Source organism: Oryx dammah, unplaced genomic scaffold (assembly GCF_014754425.2).
Source record: "Oryx dammah isolate SB20612 unplaced genomic scaffold, SCBI_Odam_1.1 HiC_scaffold_26, whole genome shotgun sequence".
NCBI classification, from domain to species: domain Eukaryota; kingdom Metazoa; phylum Chordata; class Mammalia; order Artiodactyla; family Bovidae; genus Oryx; species Oryx dammah.
This window is the reverse complement of record NW_024070210.1, coordinates 51,497,862-51,519,969: the sequence shown is the minus strand read 5'-3', so window position 1 is coordinate 51,519,969 and position 22,108 is coordinate 51,497,862. Positions and strand designations below refer to the sequence as shown.

The 22,108-nt window shown below is 44.0% G+C and overlaps 1 protein-coding gene across 1 annotated transcript in view; it reads left to right on the top strand.

Annotated features, from left to right (window-relative positions):
• Positions 1 to 22,108, top strand: part of MYO1E (myosin IE) — a 215,323-nt gene that overhangs the window by 174,943 nt on the left and 18,272 nt on the right. Inside the window, exons 20-26 of the mRNA XM_040226636.1 lie at positions 3,476 to 3,590; positions 3,799 to 3,968; positions 5,367 to 5,512; positions 14,383 to 14,529; positions 16,161 to 16,318; positions 18,425 to 18,517; positions 21,314 to 21,515. Coding sequence (XP_040082570.1) covers positions 3,476 to 3,590; positions 3,799 to 3,968; positions 5,367 to 5,512; positions 14,383 to 14,529; positions 16,161 to 16,318; positions 18,425 to 18,517; positions 21,314 to 21,515 — 1,031 coding nt within the window. The remainder of the gene's footprint in view (positions 1 to 3,475; positions 3,591 to 3,798; positions 3,969 to 5,366; positions 5,513 to 14,382; positions 14,530 to 16,160; positions 16,319 to 18,424; positions 18,518 to 21,313; positions 21,516 to 22,108) is intronic.

The following is a 22,108-nucleotide window of genomic DNA, read 5'->3' as shown; positions in this document are numbered from 1 at the left end:
CCTGGGAGTCAGAATTCCCAGGACTGTACCTTGAAGACCATGAGGAAACCCAGAAAGGACTTTGAGGAGACCAACAGATAGAAGGCGAAATCTCCAATCTTAAAGGATACAGATATTTACCAGTAAGGAACTCAAAACACAAAGGTTTTACAGTTTACAGACCTCCACAGATTAATTTAGTGGAACTTCTTAATCTTTCCTGTGGAGCATGTGGTCACCCTGAGCCGAATGATTGTTCACAGGAAGTTCTCAGTTTGAGCAGGAACCCAACACAGCCCCTCAGTCTTTCTGCCCCATAGCTCTGAGACTGTGGAATGAAGACAATTTCAGCTTAAAAATGAAAACAATTTTTAAGCTGGAGAAACTGCTGGAACTAACCAGGGATGGGTATCACCATTTCTTGAGGTTCCTATAATAATCACAAGACTATTTTCAAGAGTCTATGGAGACAGGCTTCCTTGCTGGTTCAGTCGTTAGGGCTCTTTGCTTTCACTGCAGTGGGGCACAGTTTCGATCCCTGGTTGGGGAACTAAGATCCTGCATGCCATGTGGTGTAGCCAAAAAAAAAAGAGTTGGTGGTGAATTTGGCAAAAGTAGTCACCATATCACCAAGAGAACCTGCAGTGTTGGTCATAATGGAAACCCTTGACTCTAGGCAGATTCTGGTCCTGCCGTGCGTTTTCTCCACTAGAAGGGGCCCCATCACTGCTGTTCTGCCTGCCTCCCAGGATCATCCTGAGATCAGAAATGCTAATAGTCATAACTGAATGACTTTAAAGGCTGTTAAATAAGTAAGTGGCACACATCGATAGAACCCGTATGAAAAGTTTGTGGTAGCATTTTCCACTTTGAGATATTTGTAGCTTCACAGCAATTTCATTTCCAAATATAAAATGAAAATGTTGTGTCATACACCATTAAGCAACCCACAGAACAGTTCCTGTTCTTTCTAAAACGGGCTGGAGTGATTTATCGGTACAATGGAGAACTCTTCTGTTTTATACCCTCTCTGTTTTTACTTTTTCGACTTGCTGAATTTTCACAGAAACAGCCTCAATGTTTTTCATGCTTTTTTTTTTTTTTCTTTTCTGATTCAGTTGAGCTTTGAGATTTTACTTTCAAATCAAGATTTATTTTTGGTTTTTCTTTTCCGTGTTTTCCTCCCAGTTGCATTTTTACCTTCACTTGACTCTTCCTCTCCCCCATTTTTTCACACACACACACACACACACACACACCCATCATTACTACTCTGTCCCCTCCCCGCATTGCTCATCCATCCATATCTAGCCCTGACGTTGCAAACACTTTTACAAAAATTGTTTTTTAGGGACTTCCCTGGCAGTCCATTGGTTAAGACTCCACGCTTCCACTGCGGGGGACATGGGTTCCATCCCTGGTTGGGGAACTAAAATCCTACATGCCGCAGGAAAGACATGGCCAAAAAAAAAGGTTTTTAAAAATCTACCCTGTGATTTTGCTTTAACTTTTATACTAAATGTGCTGAATTTACAAAATAACCCATTTGCTTTGAGAACCCACATTAGGCATGAGAGAGTTTGGTTTGGTTTTGTTACGTGTGTCCGTGCTTTTTGCTTTTCTCTCTTCTCCTTCTCTCTCTCTTTCTTCTTGAACCTCCCTGATTTCTAACCCCTATGGCTTTTGGAAAGAACCTAAAAACCAGCTCATCTTTGAACTGGTCTATAGGAAGTTGGGAATTGGTTGACTCTTCATCCTTTCTGAGTCACAAGTATGTTTTCTATGACGCTCTCAAAATAGTTCTGGGAAAGAAGAAGAAAACAAGACTTACTCAGAAACCCAACACAGAAAAGAAAACACCATGGATAATCTTCCAGGCAATTGCTGGGCTCAGATTTTTAAACATTCTGTCCAGTTGTTGAAAAAATCTTTTGTTCTTGAAATATGCACCTTTGTTTATTATATGGCACTGATAGCTGTGGAATGAAGTGCCCCTCTCTTGATATGTTGAGTTTGAGGTGGAGCTGTGAGAAGAAGTTGAATGTCAGGAGGAGAGATCACTCGCTCCAGGGTACAAACCCAGATAAACCGAGACAACAAATCAAGCCCAGCTGCCTTCAAACCAAATTTGCTTCTTTAGTTCTGGAATGTAATGAAATCCATCATCATTACTTTGGGTTTTTATTGATCTGTTTTTTATTCCTAGAGAGTCCTGTAAACTACTTCCTAGGTGAATGAGAGTTTCCCACCCATTTTACGAGTTGATTAGATGCAGATGATTCTATGTCTCCTCCAAGTGAGGAGGAGCCTGGCAGAACCTGAAAGACCTCGGTTCACTTTCCAGCTCCACCCAATCTTAGTACTGATGTTCTTCTCTTTCAGTTGGAGAGAATGCAAATAAGTGGTGCATGTAGTTGTTGAGTGGTTGAATGAAGTAATGTGTGTAAAGCATCTAGAATCATTCCTGATCCATTGTGGGTCATTACAGCTGTTTGCTGGCATCTTCTTTACTCTAGAGCTTTGGTGAATCGTGTACAACAGTATTCATCATTAAGATGACCTGAGTCTCAAGACCTGCCAGTGTCTGACATGAGCCCTTAACCAAATCAGCCTCAGCCCCTTTTGGTGAATCCAAGTCCTTATTAACACATCATAAGTCCAGCTCCAATCACTGGTTATTATCCTCTGCCCAATGACTCCCTATAGATTTCTGTGAGGCAGGAAGTCTGTACTTTCATGGAACCAAAAGTTGGGCAGCCCTCCTTCCACAGCAGCACGAGCTTTCTGCAAAAGCTGGAAAGTTCTAGTACGAGGCTATATGGAGCACTAAAAGCTGCCTCCGTGAGCTCATTTGATCTAGCCACTTAATGTCCTCTTTGGGTCAAGGTGGGAAATAAATGAGTGTGTTTGATTCTTACAGAGGTTAGGAACAAGGTAGGGCGACACCATCATTAAGGTCCAACTGAATACAGTCAAATCCAGCTATTTTCCGTGATGTTTTTTAATAAAAGAATATATATGAGGACTTCTGTGGTGGTACAGTGGATGAGAATCCACCTGCCAGTGCAGGGAATGTGGGTTTGATCCCTGATCCAGGAAGAGCCCACATGCTGTGGAGCAACTAAGCCCATGTGCCACAGCCACTGGCCCTGTGTGCCTAGAGCCCACGCTCCACGATAGGAGAAGCCACCACGACGAGAAGCACGGGCACCGCACGGAAGAGTAGCCCCGCTCAGCACGGCCAGAGAAAGCCTGCGTGCAACGACAGAGACCCAGCAACCGAAAAGGAACTAGTTTCTAAAACATCTTGCCTCTGTATCTTTATATATAAAAGTTAGGGTGACCATAAGCAATACATTTTTTTCACCTTTGTTTATGAGTCTGAGAAGCTGCTTCCCATTGTGTCCTTGACTAAACTGAGTGTCCTTGAAATATCCAAGAAAGTAATGTTCGGGTCCTGTGAACTGACTCACACTTGTCTTCTCTCTTTTTACAGCTCTTTCTTCTAGAAGAAATGAGGGAGCGAAAGTACGATGGGTATGCTCGAGTGATACAGAAATCATGGAGGAAATTTGTGGCCCGGAAGAAATATGTCCAAATGAGAGAAGAGGGTATTATAGTCATTTTATTTCATTCATTTACCAAATCTCAAGAATATTTTTGAGCTTAGATAAAGTTACAAGTTCACTGTACTTTGCACATACTGTGCATTGCAGCCTTGCATTCATTAGGAGTCTCTCTGTGTCTTTCCACACGGAGCATTTTCCTCCTTGTAGGGGACTGATCCTTCTCCCTTCTCTGCCCTTCTGGGAACTGCAGCCTCCAACCTTCTGTTGAACAAGAAGGAGAGACGGAGAAACAGTATTAACAGGAACTTCATTGGGGACTACATTGGGATGGAGGAGCACCCGGAACTCCAGCAGTTTGTGGGCAAGAGGGAGAAGATCGATTTTGCAGACACAGTGACCAAGTACGACAGGAGGTTCAAGGTACGTGCTGCCTGCCCAGCCCTGGGAGCCACCAAATGGGTTCCTTAGTTTTAAAAATAACTCATCATTTTGCTTTTGGGATTACCAAAACAGAACATATCCATTGTAGATAAATGTAGAAAATGCAGGTAAGCCAAGAGAAAAATAGCCACCTATACCCAGAAACAATCACTATTAACATCGTGTGTGCCTCCTGTAGAATGTTTTCATGCAGACGTACATTTGTATATTTAGTTTACAAAACTGAAATCTACCTTACATGCTGGTTTGTGTTCTGCATTGGTTTTCTCTCCTAAAATACACCAGGGAGAACTTTCTATATTAATAGATATGTTAATATCATAACAATTTATACATTGTTTTGTTTACCTGCATAGTATCCCATTCAACAGTGGCTTCACTATTATTTTGAGCCAGTTTCTTCTTAATCTCGTCTCGTGACTTTTTTTTTTTACCATCATAAATAAAAGGATACTGTGAGCATTCTTTCACATGGCTTTGTGCATTTGTCTACTTATGCTTTTAGAGTAAATTGTTAGGAGTAGACTCATTTGATCAAAAGATTGAGAATATAAAGTAAAGTGTTCTTATCCATTTTCCCTGGGCAAATGACTACGCGGGGCTTTGACAGAGCCACTGGAGGACAGCTATTTTTTTTTAACCTCTTTCTTTAGACATCTGTCTTTTTTCTTTTGCCTAATAAAATTTTGACCCTAATAGTGAAATCTGAAGCCATAATAAATTATGGGCCATTAAGAACTTTTTATGTGAGTTATTTCTTGTTTGGTTTTTGGTCGGGGAAAAAAATAAAGAACAAACAATAATAATTTCAGAAGAAGGATGATGTTGTTTTGCCAAAACCAAATCACTGCTTACAAACTAAATATGGAGCTAGCTGCTCTGGTAGCAGGTTTGAATACAAACATGAATGTTAAGTCTCTCAGTATTATTTGGATATAACACAGTACATTTATATTAGGTTTTTAAGGATTACCATTGAAATGAAAATGTTCAATTTTAAAGAGTAAAACTTTAATGGACTCACAAACATTACATATGCAGGGTCCCTTGAGGGATCCCTGTATGAGAAACATCCTGGAGCAGACCATTGGTAAGGTCACCCTGCGTGTTGGTTTGCCCTGATCCCTTAGGTGGATCCATATGAGTCTAACATTTTATAAGTTAAAGAGAGTCAAGTATCAGCAGTTTTGTATGTCAACCTAACAATCATAAGCAACATGTTCTTTTGCTCTCGAAAGACTTAGATGATAAAGGGAGTCACCCTCTGATCGTAGTGAAAGGTCACTGCCTGAAGCATCTGCCTTTCACCTGGTCACCAATGTCCTGAGTGTAGACTACTGTCACTCTGACACTTTTCTAAAACACCTGTCCTTACAGAGCGTAAAGCGAGACTTGCTTCTGACTCCAAAATGCTTGTACTTGATTGGACGAGAAAAGGTCAAACAGGGTCCAGACAAAGGCCTGGTGAAGGAAGTGCTGAAGCGGAGGATCGAGATGGAGAGGATCTTGTCTGTGTCCCTCAGGTAAGTGGCCAAGGGTGGGGACGGGGAGCCCCACCTCTGCACGACACTGCCGTCTGCTATTCCAAACACCACCTGGAGAGAGGTGGCGTCAGGCTCCCCGGTTGTAAAAATGACGATGAAGAGAACACAGTTTTCTCTTCTTCCTTGAGAAGAGCTGATCTTCTTGGGTCTCAGGGAGTACTACAATCACAAGAAAAGGTTTCCTTCTGATCTGCTCCTCTAGTCAAGGGATACTCAGATCCTTTGCTCCCATAAAATCTGAGGGGAAAAAAATGTACTCTGTGAAACAAACAGGGCATAATTGCTGTTATTGAAGGTGGGGGTCAACACTCTTGAGTCCTGCCCCCAAGCCCACCTTGCCCCTGATAAAGACCTAACCCATTTCACCAGGAAAAGCCTGAGCAGAGGTGGCCGCTAGGTCATCAATGCTGCTTTTAGTTTGCTGTGACCTTGGATTGTCATAGATAGGAAGTATCTCTGGAGTCCTTGAGGCCCCTCTGCCTGTTCATTCCCCCGGGGGTGAGGGGGAATACAAATTGGTCTCCGTAATCTGTAACTCTGGGGTCATTGCCAAATGCTCCCTTCAACTCCAGGTTCACAGGTAGGCACCCTTGCTCTTCTCATCAGCACTCTGGTTTATGAAATGAGTGCAGTTGTACAGTAATTTGAACATTCTTTGGCATTGCCTTTCTTTGGAATTGGAATGAAGGACCTTTTCCAGTCCTGTGGCCACAGGAGCTTTTGCAGTCCTGTGGCCACTGCTGAGTTTTCCAAATTTGCTGGCATGATGAGTGCAGCACTTTCACAGCATCATCTTTTAAGATTTGAAATAGCTCAGCTGGAATTTCATCACTTTCACTAGCTTTGTTTGTAGTAATCTTCCTAGGGCCCGTTTGACTTCACACTCCAGGATGTCCACACCACAATGGTTATCTGGGTCGTTAAGAGTTTTTCTGTAGAGTTCTTAAGCGTATCCTTGCCACCTCTTCTTGATCTCTTCTGCTTCTATTAGGTCCATGCCATTTCTGTCCTTTATTGCAAGAAGGCTGAGGAGGCCTTACAAATAGCTGAGAAAAGAAGAGAAACAAAAGGCAAAGAACAAAGGGAAAGATACAGCTGAATGCGGAGTTTCAGAGAATAGCAAAGAGAGATGAGAAAGCCTTCTTAAGGGAACAGTGCAAAGAAATAGTGGAAAACAATAGAATGGGAAAGACTAGAGATCTCTTTAAGAAAATTTGAAATACCAAGGGAACATTTCATGCAAAGATGGGCACTATAAAGGACAAAATGGCAAGGACCCGCATATGCTGAGACTTGCCCAAATCCTCCCTGTGATGAGAGGAAATCCTCAGGCCACAGAAGGCGAAGAAAAGAGGAAGAAAGGCCCCTTTGAGGCTTCCTCCTTGAGTCATGTCCTGGGACCCTTCTGAGGATGCCTCAACTTCTGCCAGGGCAAGCTTAGGGCTGCCATTGTATTAAAATATTAGAGATGTTCTGGTTACCTGCAACTATGTCTTCTTGGAATTAGGACTCCTCTACACTCTTATTCCACACACAAGACAAAATCGCTGCTTGTAGGCAAAAGAAGAGTTTTTGTGCACACAGGAAACTGATTTACCAGGCTACAAAAGCCTGGCTCCAGTGCGATCATCCAAAGCAGATTTTAAGTTGTGTCTGTTCTTGTCACTGTGGTTTCTGATTTTGTCTGTTCCCAATTTTCCTGATAAAGAGCCAGGCAGGGCAGTGACGTTAAGTGTTTAAAACACTTCAGTTCAAGATGTGGTAGAACTGGTAAGCAGATGTGTTCATCAGCAGCTCTTTGCAGCCATACCTCAGGTGGTTCTCAGTGCCATGGATTTCACAGACATGCTCTAGGCACTGTCTGGTTTCCCAAAGGTCTTTCTGATCATGCAGCTCGCTAACCAGGCCACGACCTGCTGACCACACTCTCCTGGTTACTGGGCCCCGAGACTGCCCTTGCTGGTCCAAGGAATCCAAGTAGAAGCTTCTTTTTTTATCTTGCATGGGAACAAGGGCTTATACCTGGGCTAAGCTGAGTGAGCTAAAACGTGCTGGGCACACTTGACAGGTGAAAGCCCAGGAGTCACAGCTCTGGGACACAAGTGCTCACTACTCTGCGTGAGTGTTGTTCTCACTGTTACTACTGCCTAGGTGTGTCTGCAGCCCTCAGAGGCCTTAAGCGGCGCTTGATCATTGTATATCTACGTGTGCATCTGGCACTTTGACACTCAGTGTCTTGTTGATCAAGACTCTGGGGCTTATCAAGGTGTGGGATATTCACACTCAAGTTTTTTCCCTCTCTTTCTTTTTTCACAGCTTCTGGGGATACAGTGTCTCACAGTTAAGATCAGATTCTTTTTCCACTTTCTTTTTAGTATTCATGGTCTGGATGTTTGCTTCCTTGTGGCCTTTCCTTATTGGAGGATGTAATAAAATGAGGTACTTAGCCTGAAATTTGTTCTGACTCTAGGAGGGAAAAAAGAGCTCAAGTCATTTAAAGGTGTTATTTCTGTGTGTTACAGTCACTGAGCCCCAGTTTGCCAGGATTAATAACCATTGCCTCATTTCTTTCAGCCACTGGGATAGGCTAGTAATCTAAACCAATAGAAGTGCAATCAGATAGAGTGTGCAAAATCAAACATAGAGGAGAAATTGATTGTGGTACCAGGAGAACATATCTGTGTGCGTGTGTGTACACGTGTATTCTCCATATATTTCAGTATTAGTATAGAGAAAAATTTGAACAGTTGTCTTGCACTTTGGGATGAGAGTCGTAATGTGTGTTTTGAAGACTTTATGGGACTTACTTCTTGACTGTTGGCTATAATGATCACCTAATGGCTTCTAATTCAGGCTATCAAAGTGTCCTACAAACCTGATCTTTCAGCCCATCCGTAACTCTTATAACTACTAGGGAGGCCAAATTGGCTCAGAGCTGCTTATTCAAACCAACCAACCATACAAGAAAATATACAGGGCAATTTGGGGAATGTAAAATAACTAAATATTTTGCAAGTGTGTTATGAGTGTTCGTTGCTCAGTTGTGTCCAACGCTTTGTGACCGTGGACTGTAGCCTGCCAGGCTCCTCTGTCCATGGAATTCTGCAGGCAGGAATACTGGAGTTGGTTGTCATTCCCTTCTCAAGGGGATCTTCCCAACCCAGGGACTGAACTCAGTTCTCCCTCATTGCAGGCAACTTCTTTACTGTCAGAGCCACCAGGGAACGTGGCAAATATTTTGTATGAAGGATTTACTGTTTATTCCTTTAGGTGTGATAATGATATTGTGGTTATTTATATTAAAGAAGGCTTTATCTTTTAGAGATAGACACTGAAATGTTTAATGATAAAATAATATGATTATACTCTGCTGTAAAATAACCTAGCTGATGTTGTGGAAGTGGGGGTAATGAGACTGCAGATGAATTTGACTGTCTGTAGATTGATCATTGTTGAAAACTCCTGACATGTGGTGGTTCATTCTGCTACTCTACTTTTTGATATACTTGAAATTTTCCATAATAAAAAGTGTTTCCTAATACTTTAATAGACATCATATTTTTAGAAGTCTCTACCTTTTACAAGTGTACTGAAATATATCTAGTTGAATTATAATTGAAATTTTTTAAAAACTTTTTTTGACTTACAAGAAAAAAAAATAGATTAGGCCCAATAGCTCAGAGAGCTGTGATGATAACAGTCACTCACAGGGAAAGGAGAACTCCTTATCTAAATAAAAGGCCGAACACTGACAACCTGCATTTCTGCCTTCGTGGAGACATGGTGAGAATATCGGAAGGTGACACACTCCTGATGTCTGATGCCTTTGGGGCATCATATTTCCAAGCCTTTGGGGGGACCGCTGATGGAAGGCCGAGCATCATTTCTGCAGACTCCTTCAAGAGCTGCTGCTTGTCCAAATACCTCACTGGCCTGTGTGTGCTTAGTTTCCGACTCTGCAACCCTTTGGACTGTAGCCTGCCAGGCTCCTCAGTCCATGGGATTCTTCAGGCAAGAATACTGGAGTGGGTTGCCATGCCCTCCTTCAGGGCCTCTGCCCACCCCAGGGATCAAACCCGGGTCTCCTGCATTGCAGGCAGATTCTTTACCCGCTGAGCCATCGAGGAACTGACCTTGTCTCGCTCTTATTTGAAAAACTCATTTTGCTGGGAGAGTGGTCAGGAGGTACAATGGCCCGTATTCTTTGCCTTCCTGTTGTAGCTCATGAGGTTTGAAACATAAAATCTCCTATATGGAGCTCTCTCTGATGAAGCTTCTAGTAGTCCTCTTTCCCATAGCTGACCCCCAGAGGCCTAAGATCAAAAGCTTCAGGGCTGTCTGCGTGGGTCAGTAGATTTCCAGTACTCGTACATACTAGGAAAGTCAGCCTAGAAGGAGTGGGCTTTGGACAGAGGCCCCAGTACTCCTGGGCATGACATTCTTGCCTCAAAGTGGTTCGTTGCCTAATTGTCCTAACTCTCCGGCAATAAGAGCAGCCTCCTTCACTTGGGATCTGCTCTGCTGACCTGATGCTCTCCTGAAATCTTGACTTCCTATGGATTTTGAGCTCTGGGAAGCTGGAAGTTTTCTGCATTTTTGGACTGACCGCCAACCTTGTGTTCAACTCTGGATTTGCAGTGGGTGAGACACAGTCCCTGCCTCAGGGTGTTCTGGAAGGAGGAGCCATGCCCTGGGTAAACATGGGCACACAGCTTACAAGTGTGGAGAGATTGGTTTCCAGGATATTCCTGGGACACAAAAATGGGACTGAGCCTTTCCCCTGTGGTCGGGTGAAGCTCTTCCCAGGAGGCCTGACACCACATGTATCTGCACTTTCTCAGAGAAATTAAGTAGGCTCCCAAACTGGTGCTGCTGGTATCTCTGGGTGGTAGAGTTCTGGATAAGGCTTGTTTTTTTCTGCTTTTAATTTTTACCTTTGTAGTTCTCAGTTTACTGAAAGGAGCACTGGGGACTTCCCTGATAGTCTAGGGTTAAAAATCTGCCTTGTAAGGTAAGCAACTCGGGTTTGATCCCTGGTCAGGGAACTAAGATCCCACATGCAAATAAGACCATTCGCCACAACAAGAGAAGCCCCTGCATGCTGCAACTAGAGAAAGCCTGAGTGCTGCAGCAAAGACCCAGCACAGCCTAAATAAATAAACAAATATAATTTTTTTTAAAGGAGTATCTATTTCATAAGCTGAAAACATTTCTTTTTGAGACTTTAAATAAAAGCAGGGGCCATTCTAGCTGAAATTGCCTTTTCAGCTTAAGAAAAAAAAGAAAAAACTCCTTTAAAACTTTACCCAGGGTTTTGTAACTAACATTTTTATGAAGAAGATTTGGTTAAGGGAGTAAACCAAGCATTTCTAGTGTGGTCAGCTGTACAACAATAAGCCACAGAAACAGGATAAGAACCAATCAAGAGCCAAACCAGGGACTAGTTAAGCTTCTTTCAACATAAGCTCCTACGTCAAACATCTGTAAGGAATTGCAACTTGAGCATATGAAGAAGATGGAGGTGAAGTCCAAAAATAAGTCTGATATTTTAGGGGAAAAAAACAAGGTGTAAAAGCTTTGTTTTCAGACCTATGAACCTGGGCTGAGGCAAGGGGAATGAGCTGAAGCTCTGGCCTGGGTGAAGAGAATTTCCTGATTTTCTGACTCCGGTCACCAAAGGGAGGAGCTCTTGAATTTGATGGTTAAAGTCCTAATGTCCAAACAGTCTCTTCTCATTTCCAGACTCATGCTGATAATTGACCTTGATGTTTTGGCCTGCTGGCTCTATTTCTTCCTGATCATGAAACTCCTAATAGTCTGAACACATTAAACCATTCAAGGTTTCTTTTGTTGGACTCCTTTAATAATCACTGTCTTGCCTAAAGGCCAGCCAGGCAAATGGACATGCCCAGACGTGAACCCAGCAGCTGAAACGGGAGTTTCACTCCGCCCCATACACCAAACAGCGCCCGTTGTTCCCCTCTCCCCTCCGTACACTCTCCTTCCTGACACAGAGGTCTTCGTAGCCCTGTGCTAGGATGCTGGGACTTTATTTCATTAATTCCAAATGACTTGGGAGAGTTGTTTTGAGCAGCTTTTTACACAAGTGCCTTTTGGAGTTTGGAATTGCTGTCGTTGAAGTAATTAAAACAATTCCAGAGTTTTCATCTACCTGGAAACAGGAAGATGATAGGAGTGTTGTGGCCGTACCTTCTGAGGTCTACTGTTCTCAGAAAAGACTCCAACTCCAAAGTTGGGTAAATCTGTGAGCAAGGAGGTAGAGTGGAGACTCTCAGCTGTCCTGTAGTACCCATTCTCTCCTTTACATAATAGCTGACAGCCCAACCAAGGACTGCATTTCCCAGGCTCCCTGCAGCTAGGTGTGACCATGTGACATATGCTGGCCAATGAGGTTCAAGCAGAAATGACTTGTATGACCTTCTGATCATACCTGTAAGGAGGAGGAGTGGACACCTGGCTCCCAGGCACTGTAGAACTGTCATGTTGGCCCTGAATTGCTTTTCCTTATATTTGGAAACACTGTTGAGGTAATAGTAATGACCACATGCTCCACCCAAATGGCCATTATGTGTCCCAACATGCCTGTAAAGTGTTCTGACTTCACATCCAGGAAGAGCTGTTTGGTCTACTGGTCTTCAGTAAGCAGGATGTGAAGGGCTAGGCTCCTCTTCCTTGGTGAGGGTATCTCGCTGCTAGTCTACTCCATTCCTCCCCTGTAGTTATGAATGCTGTCATACTGTGCCTTGGCAATCCAACTGTATTTTGGTCCTACCTTATACAGTTTTTCTCCTGTGGATTAAAAGCTCCTGTAGAAAGACTGAGGGGCTGAGGGTTTAGAGTGAGGAGCTGTGGCTGTAGCTACTGGCTTGATAAGGTATAAGTCATTAGCTCCCTGCCTTGGAACAGAGAGAGAAGGTTCCTAACAAGCCTGGGATCTTCCACAAAGGCTCTCTCTACTCAAGGAAGACTTCTGGTCCCATGGACTGCCCATCCCCACCTTGTCATATTCCTGTGACTGAACAGAGAGACCACAAGGGTTGCTATTTTGTAAGCTTAGTCAGTCAGTTGTGTCCGACTCTTTGCAACCCCATGGACTGTTACTTGCCAGGCTCCTCTGTCCATGGGAATTCTCTAGGCAAGAATACTGAAGTAGGTTGCCATGCCCTCCTCCAGGGGATCTTCCCAACCCAGGGATCGAATCCAGGTCTCCCACATTGCAGGCAGATTCTTTACCTTCGGAGCCACCAGGGAAGGCCAGCTGCTGTTTAGTTGGATCAGACTCCATGGAAGAAGGCTCCCCACTCTCAGAGATTGTTTATACCCCAGTCCTCTGGACTCGCCTCACCCTCTGGTCATGTCACAGTGCAATAATCCTGCTGATGCCCCAGTCCTGGGGCCCCCTGTGCAGGACACAGGAGCAGCTCCTGTGTTATTGATAGAACCATGTCATTGGTATTTCCTGTACTTGGAGAGATTAAAATTTAATCTCTGTGGTCAGTTTACTGAAGTGAGTTCACTTACTTTGTTTTTAGTACCTGGAAAAACACTTCCCTAATGAGATATCCTTCTTAGGAGGGTTGTCTTAGATGTATGACAGTGTTGCTAGGAGGTAATGGTAGGGTTGCATATAATGAAGCCTTTGGGGTGGTGGCCTCTTTCAGCTGAGCAATTGAGCAATACATCTAGCAACTAAGGAAGAAAAATTCTCAAGTGTATATGTGTTCTGATTTCCACAGACTCTGGCTGGGCCTGGAGAGGAACTATCTAAAAAGTCCCCTTACCACTAAGCATATTCCCCAGAACTGGCTTTGCCCCTCACCCTCTCTCTTCCATTCTTCCTGCAGCTCCTAACATCCACTGTGTGTATGAATTTCCCCAACAGCCCTACCCTGTCCAAACAAGGAACTCCCACAAAGGCATGTCCTTTCCCTGACCCACCCTGAGGGTGGGGACTATGCTTGCTGTGTGTACACCTGTCTCTCATTTCTCTGCAGTTTGATGTGTTTATGCATCTGGCAGGCAGTATTAGCAGAGCACCGAATACCTGAAGGCTTCCGACTCGTGCCTATGAACCGTAGGACTTTGGTTTCTCTTTTGATAACAGAGCTTACGGTTCTTCAAGTTAGAATGTATTACAGTAGCTGCAACCATATCCTAAATTCTGCTGACTTGGGACTTAAGGGGAATTGTCCATTTTTTACCACATTCATAACATTCTGGGTTTTTATGATTTTAAGAACATAGAAGTTGAATTTGAAAATGGATTTTTTAAAATACAGACTAAATTGTCCTTACTTTCCTGATTTTAAAAGTCATATGAGAGAATATTTTGATTATGCTGTTGGTAGACTATAAACTTCTTTTAAAAGCAGATATTAGGGATTTTATTTTTGTACTTCATTGTTGTGTTTTGTTTTAAAGATTTTCAGTAGCAGAGGAAGATGGTGGAAATTTAGTGCTATCTTACAGGATTAAAAAAAGGGTGGGAATTGGTGTTTTTCTTTCTGGCTTACTTCACTCTGTATAATCATCTCCAGTTTCATCCATCTCATCAGAACTGATTCAAATGTATTCTTTTTAACGGCTGAGTAATACTCCATTGTGTATATGTACCACAGCTTTCTTATCCAGGGTGGGAGGGGGGTTCATGTTTGGGAATGCATGTACACCCGTGGTGGATTCATGTCAATGTATGGCAAAACCAATACAGAATTGTAAAGTAAAATAAAAAATAAATAAATAAATAAAATTTTTTAAAAAGGATGGGAAAAAAATCATGCAATCAACAAAACTGCAGCTTTCATTGAATCTTTACAATCTCTTTGCAGTACTATGCAGGATGATCTTTTTATTCTTCATGAGCAAGAATATGACAGTTTGCTTGAATCTGTCTTCAAAACTGAGTTCTTGAGCCTCTTAGCAAAGCGTTATGAGGAAAAAACCCAGAAGCAACTACCTCTGAAATTTAGCAACACGTAAGTTGGGATCTGGGGCCTTGATCTCACTGCTGGGGTCCACTGTGGAGTAAGGGTAGGGTCTGACTGGCTTGAGTGGCTCTAAGGAGCTCTGGGGCCTTGGCTTCTCCTGTGGACTCATAGGGCCTGCAGAGGACAGTCAGGGTGGTTGCCATGGACTCTGGGAAGGTTACTTTTGCATTTCTGTGAGATGACTTCATTGAATGGTATATTTTATCCCTTGGGCAAAGGTCACCAATGTGAGGTCAAGAAAGGCAGATTTTTGTATCTTACTAATGAAGGAATATTTTATTTCGCAGAGCAGGTAAAAACAGTGTAAGGCTGAAGCAGAAGAAAGTGATTGGGGCTTAAGTCCCCTAGATGAGTGCATGGCACAGCCTGCTGGTGGGGCATTTGGAGAGTGGGGGCTGTGGACGGCCAGTGTCTTATGTCCGGGCTCACCTTCATTTACTTTAACAACATCGCCTTATGTACCAGACATCGGCAGACTGTTGAACTTCTAGTCTCATGTTTGCCAAATGATTTATTTGGCTTTTTGTTCTTCTTCAATTTCCCCATCTATAAAACGAGGATATCCTCCACTCTTCCTACTCACAAGCAAGGGGCCAAAGTAAAGCCTTCGTTCCAGGAGTGGGGGAATTTAGCATAACTCATCCTGCTGCGGTTGAAGTGAAATAGACACTAGAAGTAGAATGAAGTCATTATAGCTTTTTCAAACAACAATTTGGCCATGAGAATCAGGGGCAGTTATTTTTGTCTGAGAATTTGGGATAAAGGAGTAACTCAAAAAAAGTAAGAATATGTATAAGCCAAGCTGCTCAAAAGAATAGGCAGCTACTGGCAATTATGGTTTTTCTGTCTTACAAAATAAAAATATGAGGTTAAAAAAGCAGAATATGGAATTGCATTATTTAGGCATATGGGCAACATATGAAATAAAAATACTGGCTGGGGAGTTTTGCATTTGTGAGTAAACTTCCCTTTTATTTGGGTATTGGCTGCTAGTGTCCTTTCCTCCCTGGGGTGGGGGTGAAGGTGGAGGAATAGAACTTAATTAAATAGTACCCACGTTCTCAGCCTAGACGGGAGGGGAGTCTGGGGAGGAATGGATACATGTGTATGTATGGGTGAGTCCCTTTGTCATCACGTGAAACTGTTACAACATTGTCAGTCAGCTATACCCCAGTACAAAAAGAAACAGTTTAAAAAATAATTTTAAAAAAAAACTTAAAAATACTAGCCGCATTCTGTGCAAAGGAGACTGAGCTCCCTGTCTGGCATCTCTCCGTCCTCCTCACCCACAGACCTGGGCAATCAGAGAGGACACGGAGAGGCAGCGCAGCAAGTGTGGCCTGGAGGGTGGCCTTTCCTTCTGTCTCCACCTGACCATGCTCCAATACTGAGGCACCTCCCTTCCCAGCTATTATCTCCCAGGGGCTGGGCCCTCAGTGCTCTGCCTCTGGTTGGTGGCTCAGCCTGCACCGTGCCCGTCCACTGGACCCCAGACTGGTTCCCATGATCCAGTCTTGTCTTGTTTTTACAAAGCAAGTCGAGGCTGGGGTCTATAAACGCCACTTTCTCCCTGCTTCTCTCCCTTTCTTTGTTAATTTGAACATATACGCTTGTCACAGGCTTGAAATCAAGTTGAAAAAGGAGAACTGGGGTCCCTGGAGTGCAGGGGGCTCCCGGCAAGTGCAGTTCCACCAAGGCTTTGGCGACCTGGCCATCCTCAAGCCCAGCAACAAAGTGCTGCAGGTCAGCATCGGACCCGGGCTGCCCAGAAACTCCCGTAAGTGTGCACGGGGCCACGGGCGGGGCTGCTGCTGGGCCGCTGGGCTCCCTGCCTGGCCCCTGCTCACCCTCTCTCTAAGCTAAACTCTTTTCCCACCAAATGCTCATAACACTGCACAGATCTGCGGGCCAAAGAGCCAGTACACTGACTGCTTCCTGGGGCTGGGGTTTTCTTCTGATTGAAATGTTTCAGACTAAACCAACGTCAAGGCAAATGGGCAGGTTAAACTTTTCTGAATCATTTAGTAGTTACGTGTAGTATTCCTGGCATTACAGTATTAATTATGTTTAAAACAAATCTATTTGTCAGCTTTACATTTCCCAGCCCTTTCCAGTCCAGTCTTGTCAACAATACAAACTTCATCCTTTGTGTCAGTGTTAAAGAAATTGACCACACTTAACCAACTCCTTACAAGGGTTCACTCTGTTACCGTGCATCACGTTTACTATCTCCCTCCTTCACTTTAAATTGTGTCATTAGGAGACACACACGCACTAACTCACACTCTATAGTTTGACTTCTTTTCCTGGCCTATGATTCTTTTTTTTAGATGCCACCTTTACAGAATACAGTCCACATGTATGCCCAATGAAGAGTATGCCAAGTATAAAATGGGCCTTCCTGGCTTCTGTCCACAGTGCACACTGGCATGTACTATATAACTCACTAGTACAGCACAGAAAAGTAGCCACTCAGAAAATGGTGTATGTCTGAGTATCAGTGAGTACTTGCAGAAGACAGCACTTTTAGGTGGGATTTTTGAAGACACTTTTACATAAAAGGACTCTTTTTGTCCTTTTATGTAAAAGAGATGTGGGCAGGATGAAGGGAACAGGGTTGGGGCTCGCGCAGAGAAATCCAAGATGCTACTATTACCCTAAGGATGTAGGATGTAGAGGAGACCCCAGAAATCTAAAAAAACACTTGTCTCAGAATCACTTTGCTGTACATCAGAAACTAACACAATAATGTAAATTAAATACTTAAATTAGGGGGGGAAAAAAAAAAGTACCCCAACTCCTGTCCCCTCTGGCACTCCGGTCTCCTGCCAGTGCTTCCCACACAGCCAGACCCGACTAGAGTGCAGAAGCCTAGCAGTCCACTGGCTCAGACCTCAGGGCACAGGACCAGGCCAAGGAGCGCTGTGGATAACCAGCAGGATGAGTCAGAGCACTGCTCAGTGGGCCTCGAAGTGAGCCATTGTGTAATACGGTGTTTGAGCGTATCTCCATGAGACAGGGAGGGCAGGAAGGGGGACCCCCATACCTGGCCTCCTCCCCTCACCCCAGGACCTGATACCCGGCTCCTCTGCTTTGTGATGTTCCTACCTTGCCACTTCCTGCTCTCCTTTTTACTAGGAATTTCCTCTGCAGCCCTGTTCCAGCTGGCTTAATCGCACTCTCCTTCATGTCCCACTCGAGACCTTATTGACTGTAGTTCTTTCCGACACATCGCCTCTGCAGAGGGCACATCGCCTCTGCAGAGGGCTCGTCTGGGCCGCAGTCACCCCGCCTCCCCGGGCCTCATTCTAGCCCCACAGGGCTCCATTTAGCGCTGCTTGTTTTCTGATGCTTGCACATCATGTCAAGGGTGACAGTCTGCTTCTCCCTCCAGCATCTGTGTGTTTCCTTCAAAGACTGTAGAACACAGACTCTGGTGAGGAAGGCTCTGGACGACAGCAGAGATGCGGAAGCTGCGGTGTCCACTCCAGAGCCCAGGGTATGCAGTTAACACAGCCTCAGCTTCTGTGCTCTCTGGGCAGAACATGAGTGCGAACACTCATTTGACCCATCTGTCTCTTCACAAAGTCAACAACAATAGAAACCCTTTGTATGTTTATTAATAATTCTTTGTAAAGCCATTGTCTCTGACATTTCAAATCTCTCCCTCTGTCAGCGTGTCCTCCTGCCCCTCCCATCCAGCTGCTGCCAGGACAACATGCCCCTCACATAGCCTGTCTACCCTGCAAACAGTCTCCTATAGATCCCACGGAGATCTGCCTTCCAAACGTCTCAAAAGTTTTCCACCAGTAAAAATCCATCAGGAGCCATAAAAACCAGCCACTAGCACTGATCTGAACCTTATCCTGATGGCTTATTTCAGGTCCTACCCGAAGGAATACGATTCAAAGCAGAGATTATTCCAGCAGGACTCACAATGCCAACTACCCGATGAGAGCTGCCCCTCTGCCACCAGGTAAGCCTAGCATGCGCTGTAGGCGAGACCCAGATGTGTAATTGAGGAAGAAACGCATCAGCCAACAGATGCCAACATATTAGCCAGCCGTGAGCAGTCTCAGCATCAGATGTCCTCCTCCAAGCATGAGGGCCCTACCTGTGACTTAAAATTCACGGGACTTGTGTGTGAACCAGTGAGACCGCACTATAGCTAAGTTAGCGATTTGCCTGGAAGTATTACTTCCTTAGGAAAGTCTTCCTACATCAGTAAGAGGAAGAAGAGTTCACTGCCCATGGCAACCAGAATGTCATCAGTTTTTAAGATGTAGGATGCTGCCTTAATGGAAACTGGAGTTTGCAGGTATAACCCCACCATCACTACCCAGCTCCAGCCAAACGCTGACAATGCTTTGCATCTAGTTAACAGCTGAATGAAGAAATAGAAAGTCTTTATTCTTAGTCAGATAGGATCTAAGAGGTTGGCTCCAAAAAAATAAAGTAATATCTGAGAGAATTGCAAAATTGATACCAAAAAATTTTTAGATCTTATGTTACATTTTTCTCATTGTTTTACTGGTAAACATATAGCATGCAAGTCAAAATCCAAACCCAAATAAATGTAAGAGGTTTTGCCCTTTAAAATCTGTTTAGTATTGGAAGAGTGCTCTCCAGATTCACAAGTGTTTTTCCATCGCTCACAATTCTGTTAATAAGAAACTGCCTCCAGAATGTTTGATGTTAATAAGTTTAGTGTTGTAGGTCTTAAAAGGGTCATCTCTGGACCACGCTTGACTCAGATCATGCCAGACAAGGCAATCTATTTGTAGCAGCATCCAAAATAAGCAGTAAGAAGCATTTCTTTAGTCTCTTGCCCTGGAATCGCATAGTTGCGTGCTTCAGTATGGACAACGGTGCCTATTAGTGAGAAGCCAATTCTCATCTCTCTTGGAGTCCCCATCCTGCCTGGCCTGGCTGTCTTTCCTCCTCTCTGCCTTTATTCTTGAAGAAAATCCAAGCACAAAAGAACCTAAGAGAACCATGTAGTATTGTGTTACTACTTATGCGCCAGCCACCCGTGCAAAATCTTGGCCAGACCACCTGGAAAGTTCATTTGCCTCAGCTACACTGGCCAGAGTCACCTCAGACCAACTACCTGACCTTGAGCACAGCTCTCAACCTCTGTACATGACAGTTTCTTCATCAATAAAATAAGGCAATTAGACCCAAGTCCCTTATGTCAGTACTTATACTTTCTGTGGTGAAGGATCAAAAAGCTAGGGGTTTTTTTTGGCTTTGGTTTAGTTTTTTGTGTTGTTTTTTTTTCCTTAATTTTAACCCATCACAAACTATACTTTTGTAAGATATAATAAAAACTACTAGGATTTTAAAAGCAATCAAAATACAAGCCAAAATTTCTTATTAGATTCAGCAGACATGAGATATATCTGTGAAACTGCTATGAACATTTCTAAATGCTGGCTCTTAATTTCTAAACTTACAAGGGTAGCTGGTTCATGGGTGGCACAGAGCAGTCCATCTGTGGCATGGCCCTAGAATATGTCCCACTCTGGATGTCCCTTGGCTCTCCTTGGTGACTTGGGCAGCAAGTGGGGTTTCACCAAGCTCCTTGTTTCTTTAATGAAGAAATTGACTGTCCATCCTAAAGGAGATCAGTCCTGAATATTCTTTGGAAGGACTGATGCTGAAGCTGAAACTCCAATACTTTGGCCACCTGATGCGAAGAGTTGACTCATTTGAAAAGACCCTGATGCTGGGAAAGATTGAGGAGGAGAAGGGGACGACAGAGGATGAGATGGTTGGATGGCATCACTGACTCGATGGACATGGGTTTGGGTGGACTCTGGGAGTTGGTGATGGACAGGGAAGCCTGGCGTGCTGAGTTCACGGGGTCACAAAACGGCGGACACAACTGAGCGACTGAACTGAACTGAGCTGACATTCTGAAAGATCAAGTGTCTTGCTCGAGGTCAAGTAGCTATCAGAGGCAGGCAAAACCTGAACCTCAATTCCCCTTTATAAACTAAGTGTCATCCCACTGGTACCAAAGAGTTGTTCTCTTAATTGGGATGGAAAAGGTTTTGTCGCTCCTTGGGGAGCCTTGTTCCCCTTCATTCTTGCCCAAACCTGTCAGTGAGAGAAGAGATGAGGGCTTCTGCATACATAACATAGAACAACAGTTTCCCTTTCAGGCAAGGTGTGTGGTTTGGAGCCCAGCACTGTAATCCATCACTTACTGGATAATGTGATCTTGACTAGGAACAGTTGTTTGACTAGGAGAGCTTGCTCTGTTCAGATTAATCCAACCACTGGCCACATTTCCCCTGCCTGTGTGGACTCCTCTCTCCATCTCCTATGACTGGCTCTCACAGAGTACACCCAGGACTGACTCCTTGAAAATGGATGTCCAGCTGTTTAAACAGCTGCCTGCCAGCCCTTTTGAATCATAACCTCATCATTTTTCTTAGACCCAAAAATGTGCCTTCCAACTAGTCAGAAGATTACCTTTCTTTGACGTTGGCTTTGAAACCCTGAACACCTGGTAGTTCTAATGTCAAGTTCAACAAGCACACATGAGAGTCTGCTCTGTTCCACGCATTTGCCAGGCAGTTTACAACGTCTTGGGTCTATTCTTCACAATATATGATATTAGCAGTTATGCCCTTAGATGAGGAAACTGAGGCCTAGCAAAACTAAGTAACTCGCTCTTGGCTAATAGAGGGGAAAAGTTTGAAGAGACTTTTAGCACAGGATCAGAAATTTTCAGCTTTGTTTTCTTCTGTTTTCCTCTTTCTAGGATTGCATCAGAATGGAGTCATTAAAAACCAGTTTGTGCCATATCCCTATGCTGCTGGAAACCAGAGGTCAAATCAGAAGAGCCTGTACACATCCATGGCACGCCCGCCTTTGCCACAGCAGCAGTCCATCGGCTCAGACCGAGCGTCACAGGTGCTGGAGAGCTTGGATTTCCTCAAGGTCCCAGACCAGGGTGCTGCCGGGTAAGAGTGCCACCTCCTGTGAGTGACCCTTGTCACCTCCATCAGTCACACCAGGGTTCAAGAACTTGGGGCGTCATCTGTGTGTGATTCTCAAGATGAGTTTTGCACCCACGTGTGGTCACCCAGCCTCATCCAGCCCCGGGGCTGTGAGGCTCTAGGTTGGCATCTTGAAAAGTACAGCTAAGTTGATGTCAAAGGCCTTATCCTGGAAACACTAGAAAAGGGATTCCCTTCCACTCTGAGACTGAATCACTCTGTGACTTATTTTGCTCTCTGGGATGGTTGAGGAATAATGAGGGTGTTGATTTATGTCTCTGCTAAAGGTTCATAAACACAGTGGCTCAAAGAGTCATTAGCAACATAAGGAGTACCATCCCAGCATTCTATGATGTGTAGACGTTTGTTTATGAATACAGACTGTCAAGGCTTTAAAATAAGAGCCTGTCTGCCTCTCTAGAACAAAAGAGGGGAGGAAAGAAACCAGCTTTTTAGTTGAAAGAAGTAAAGATTCATGGAACTCTGTGCAGATAGAGTTATCAGTGGGGAAAGGAGTTGGCTGTGTCCTGTGGAATCACCTGGCGTGTAACTAGGGC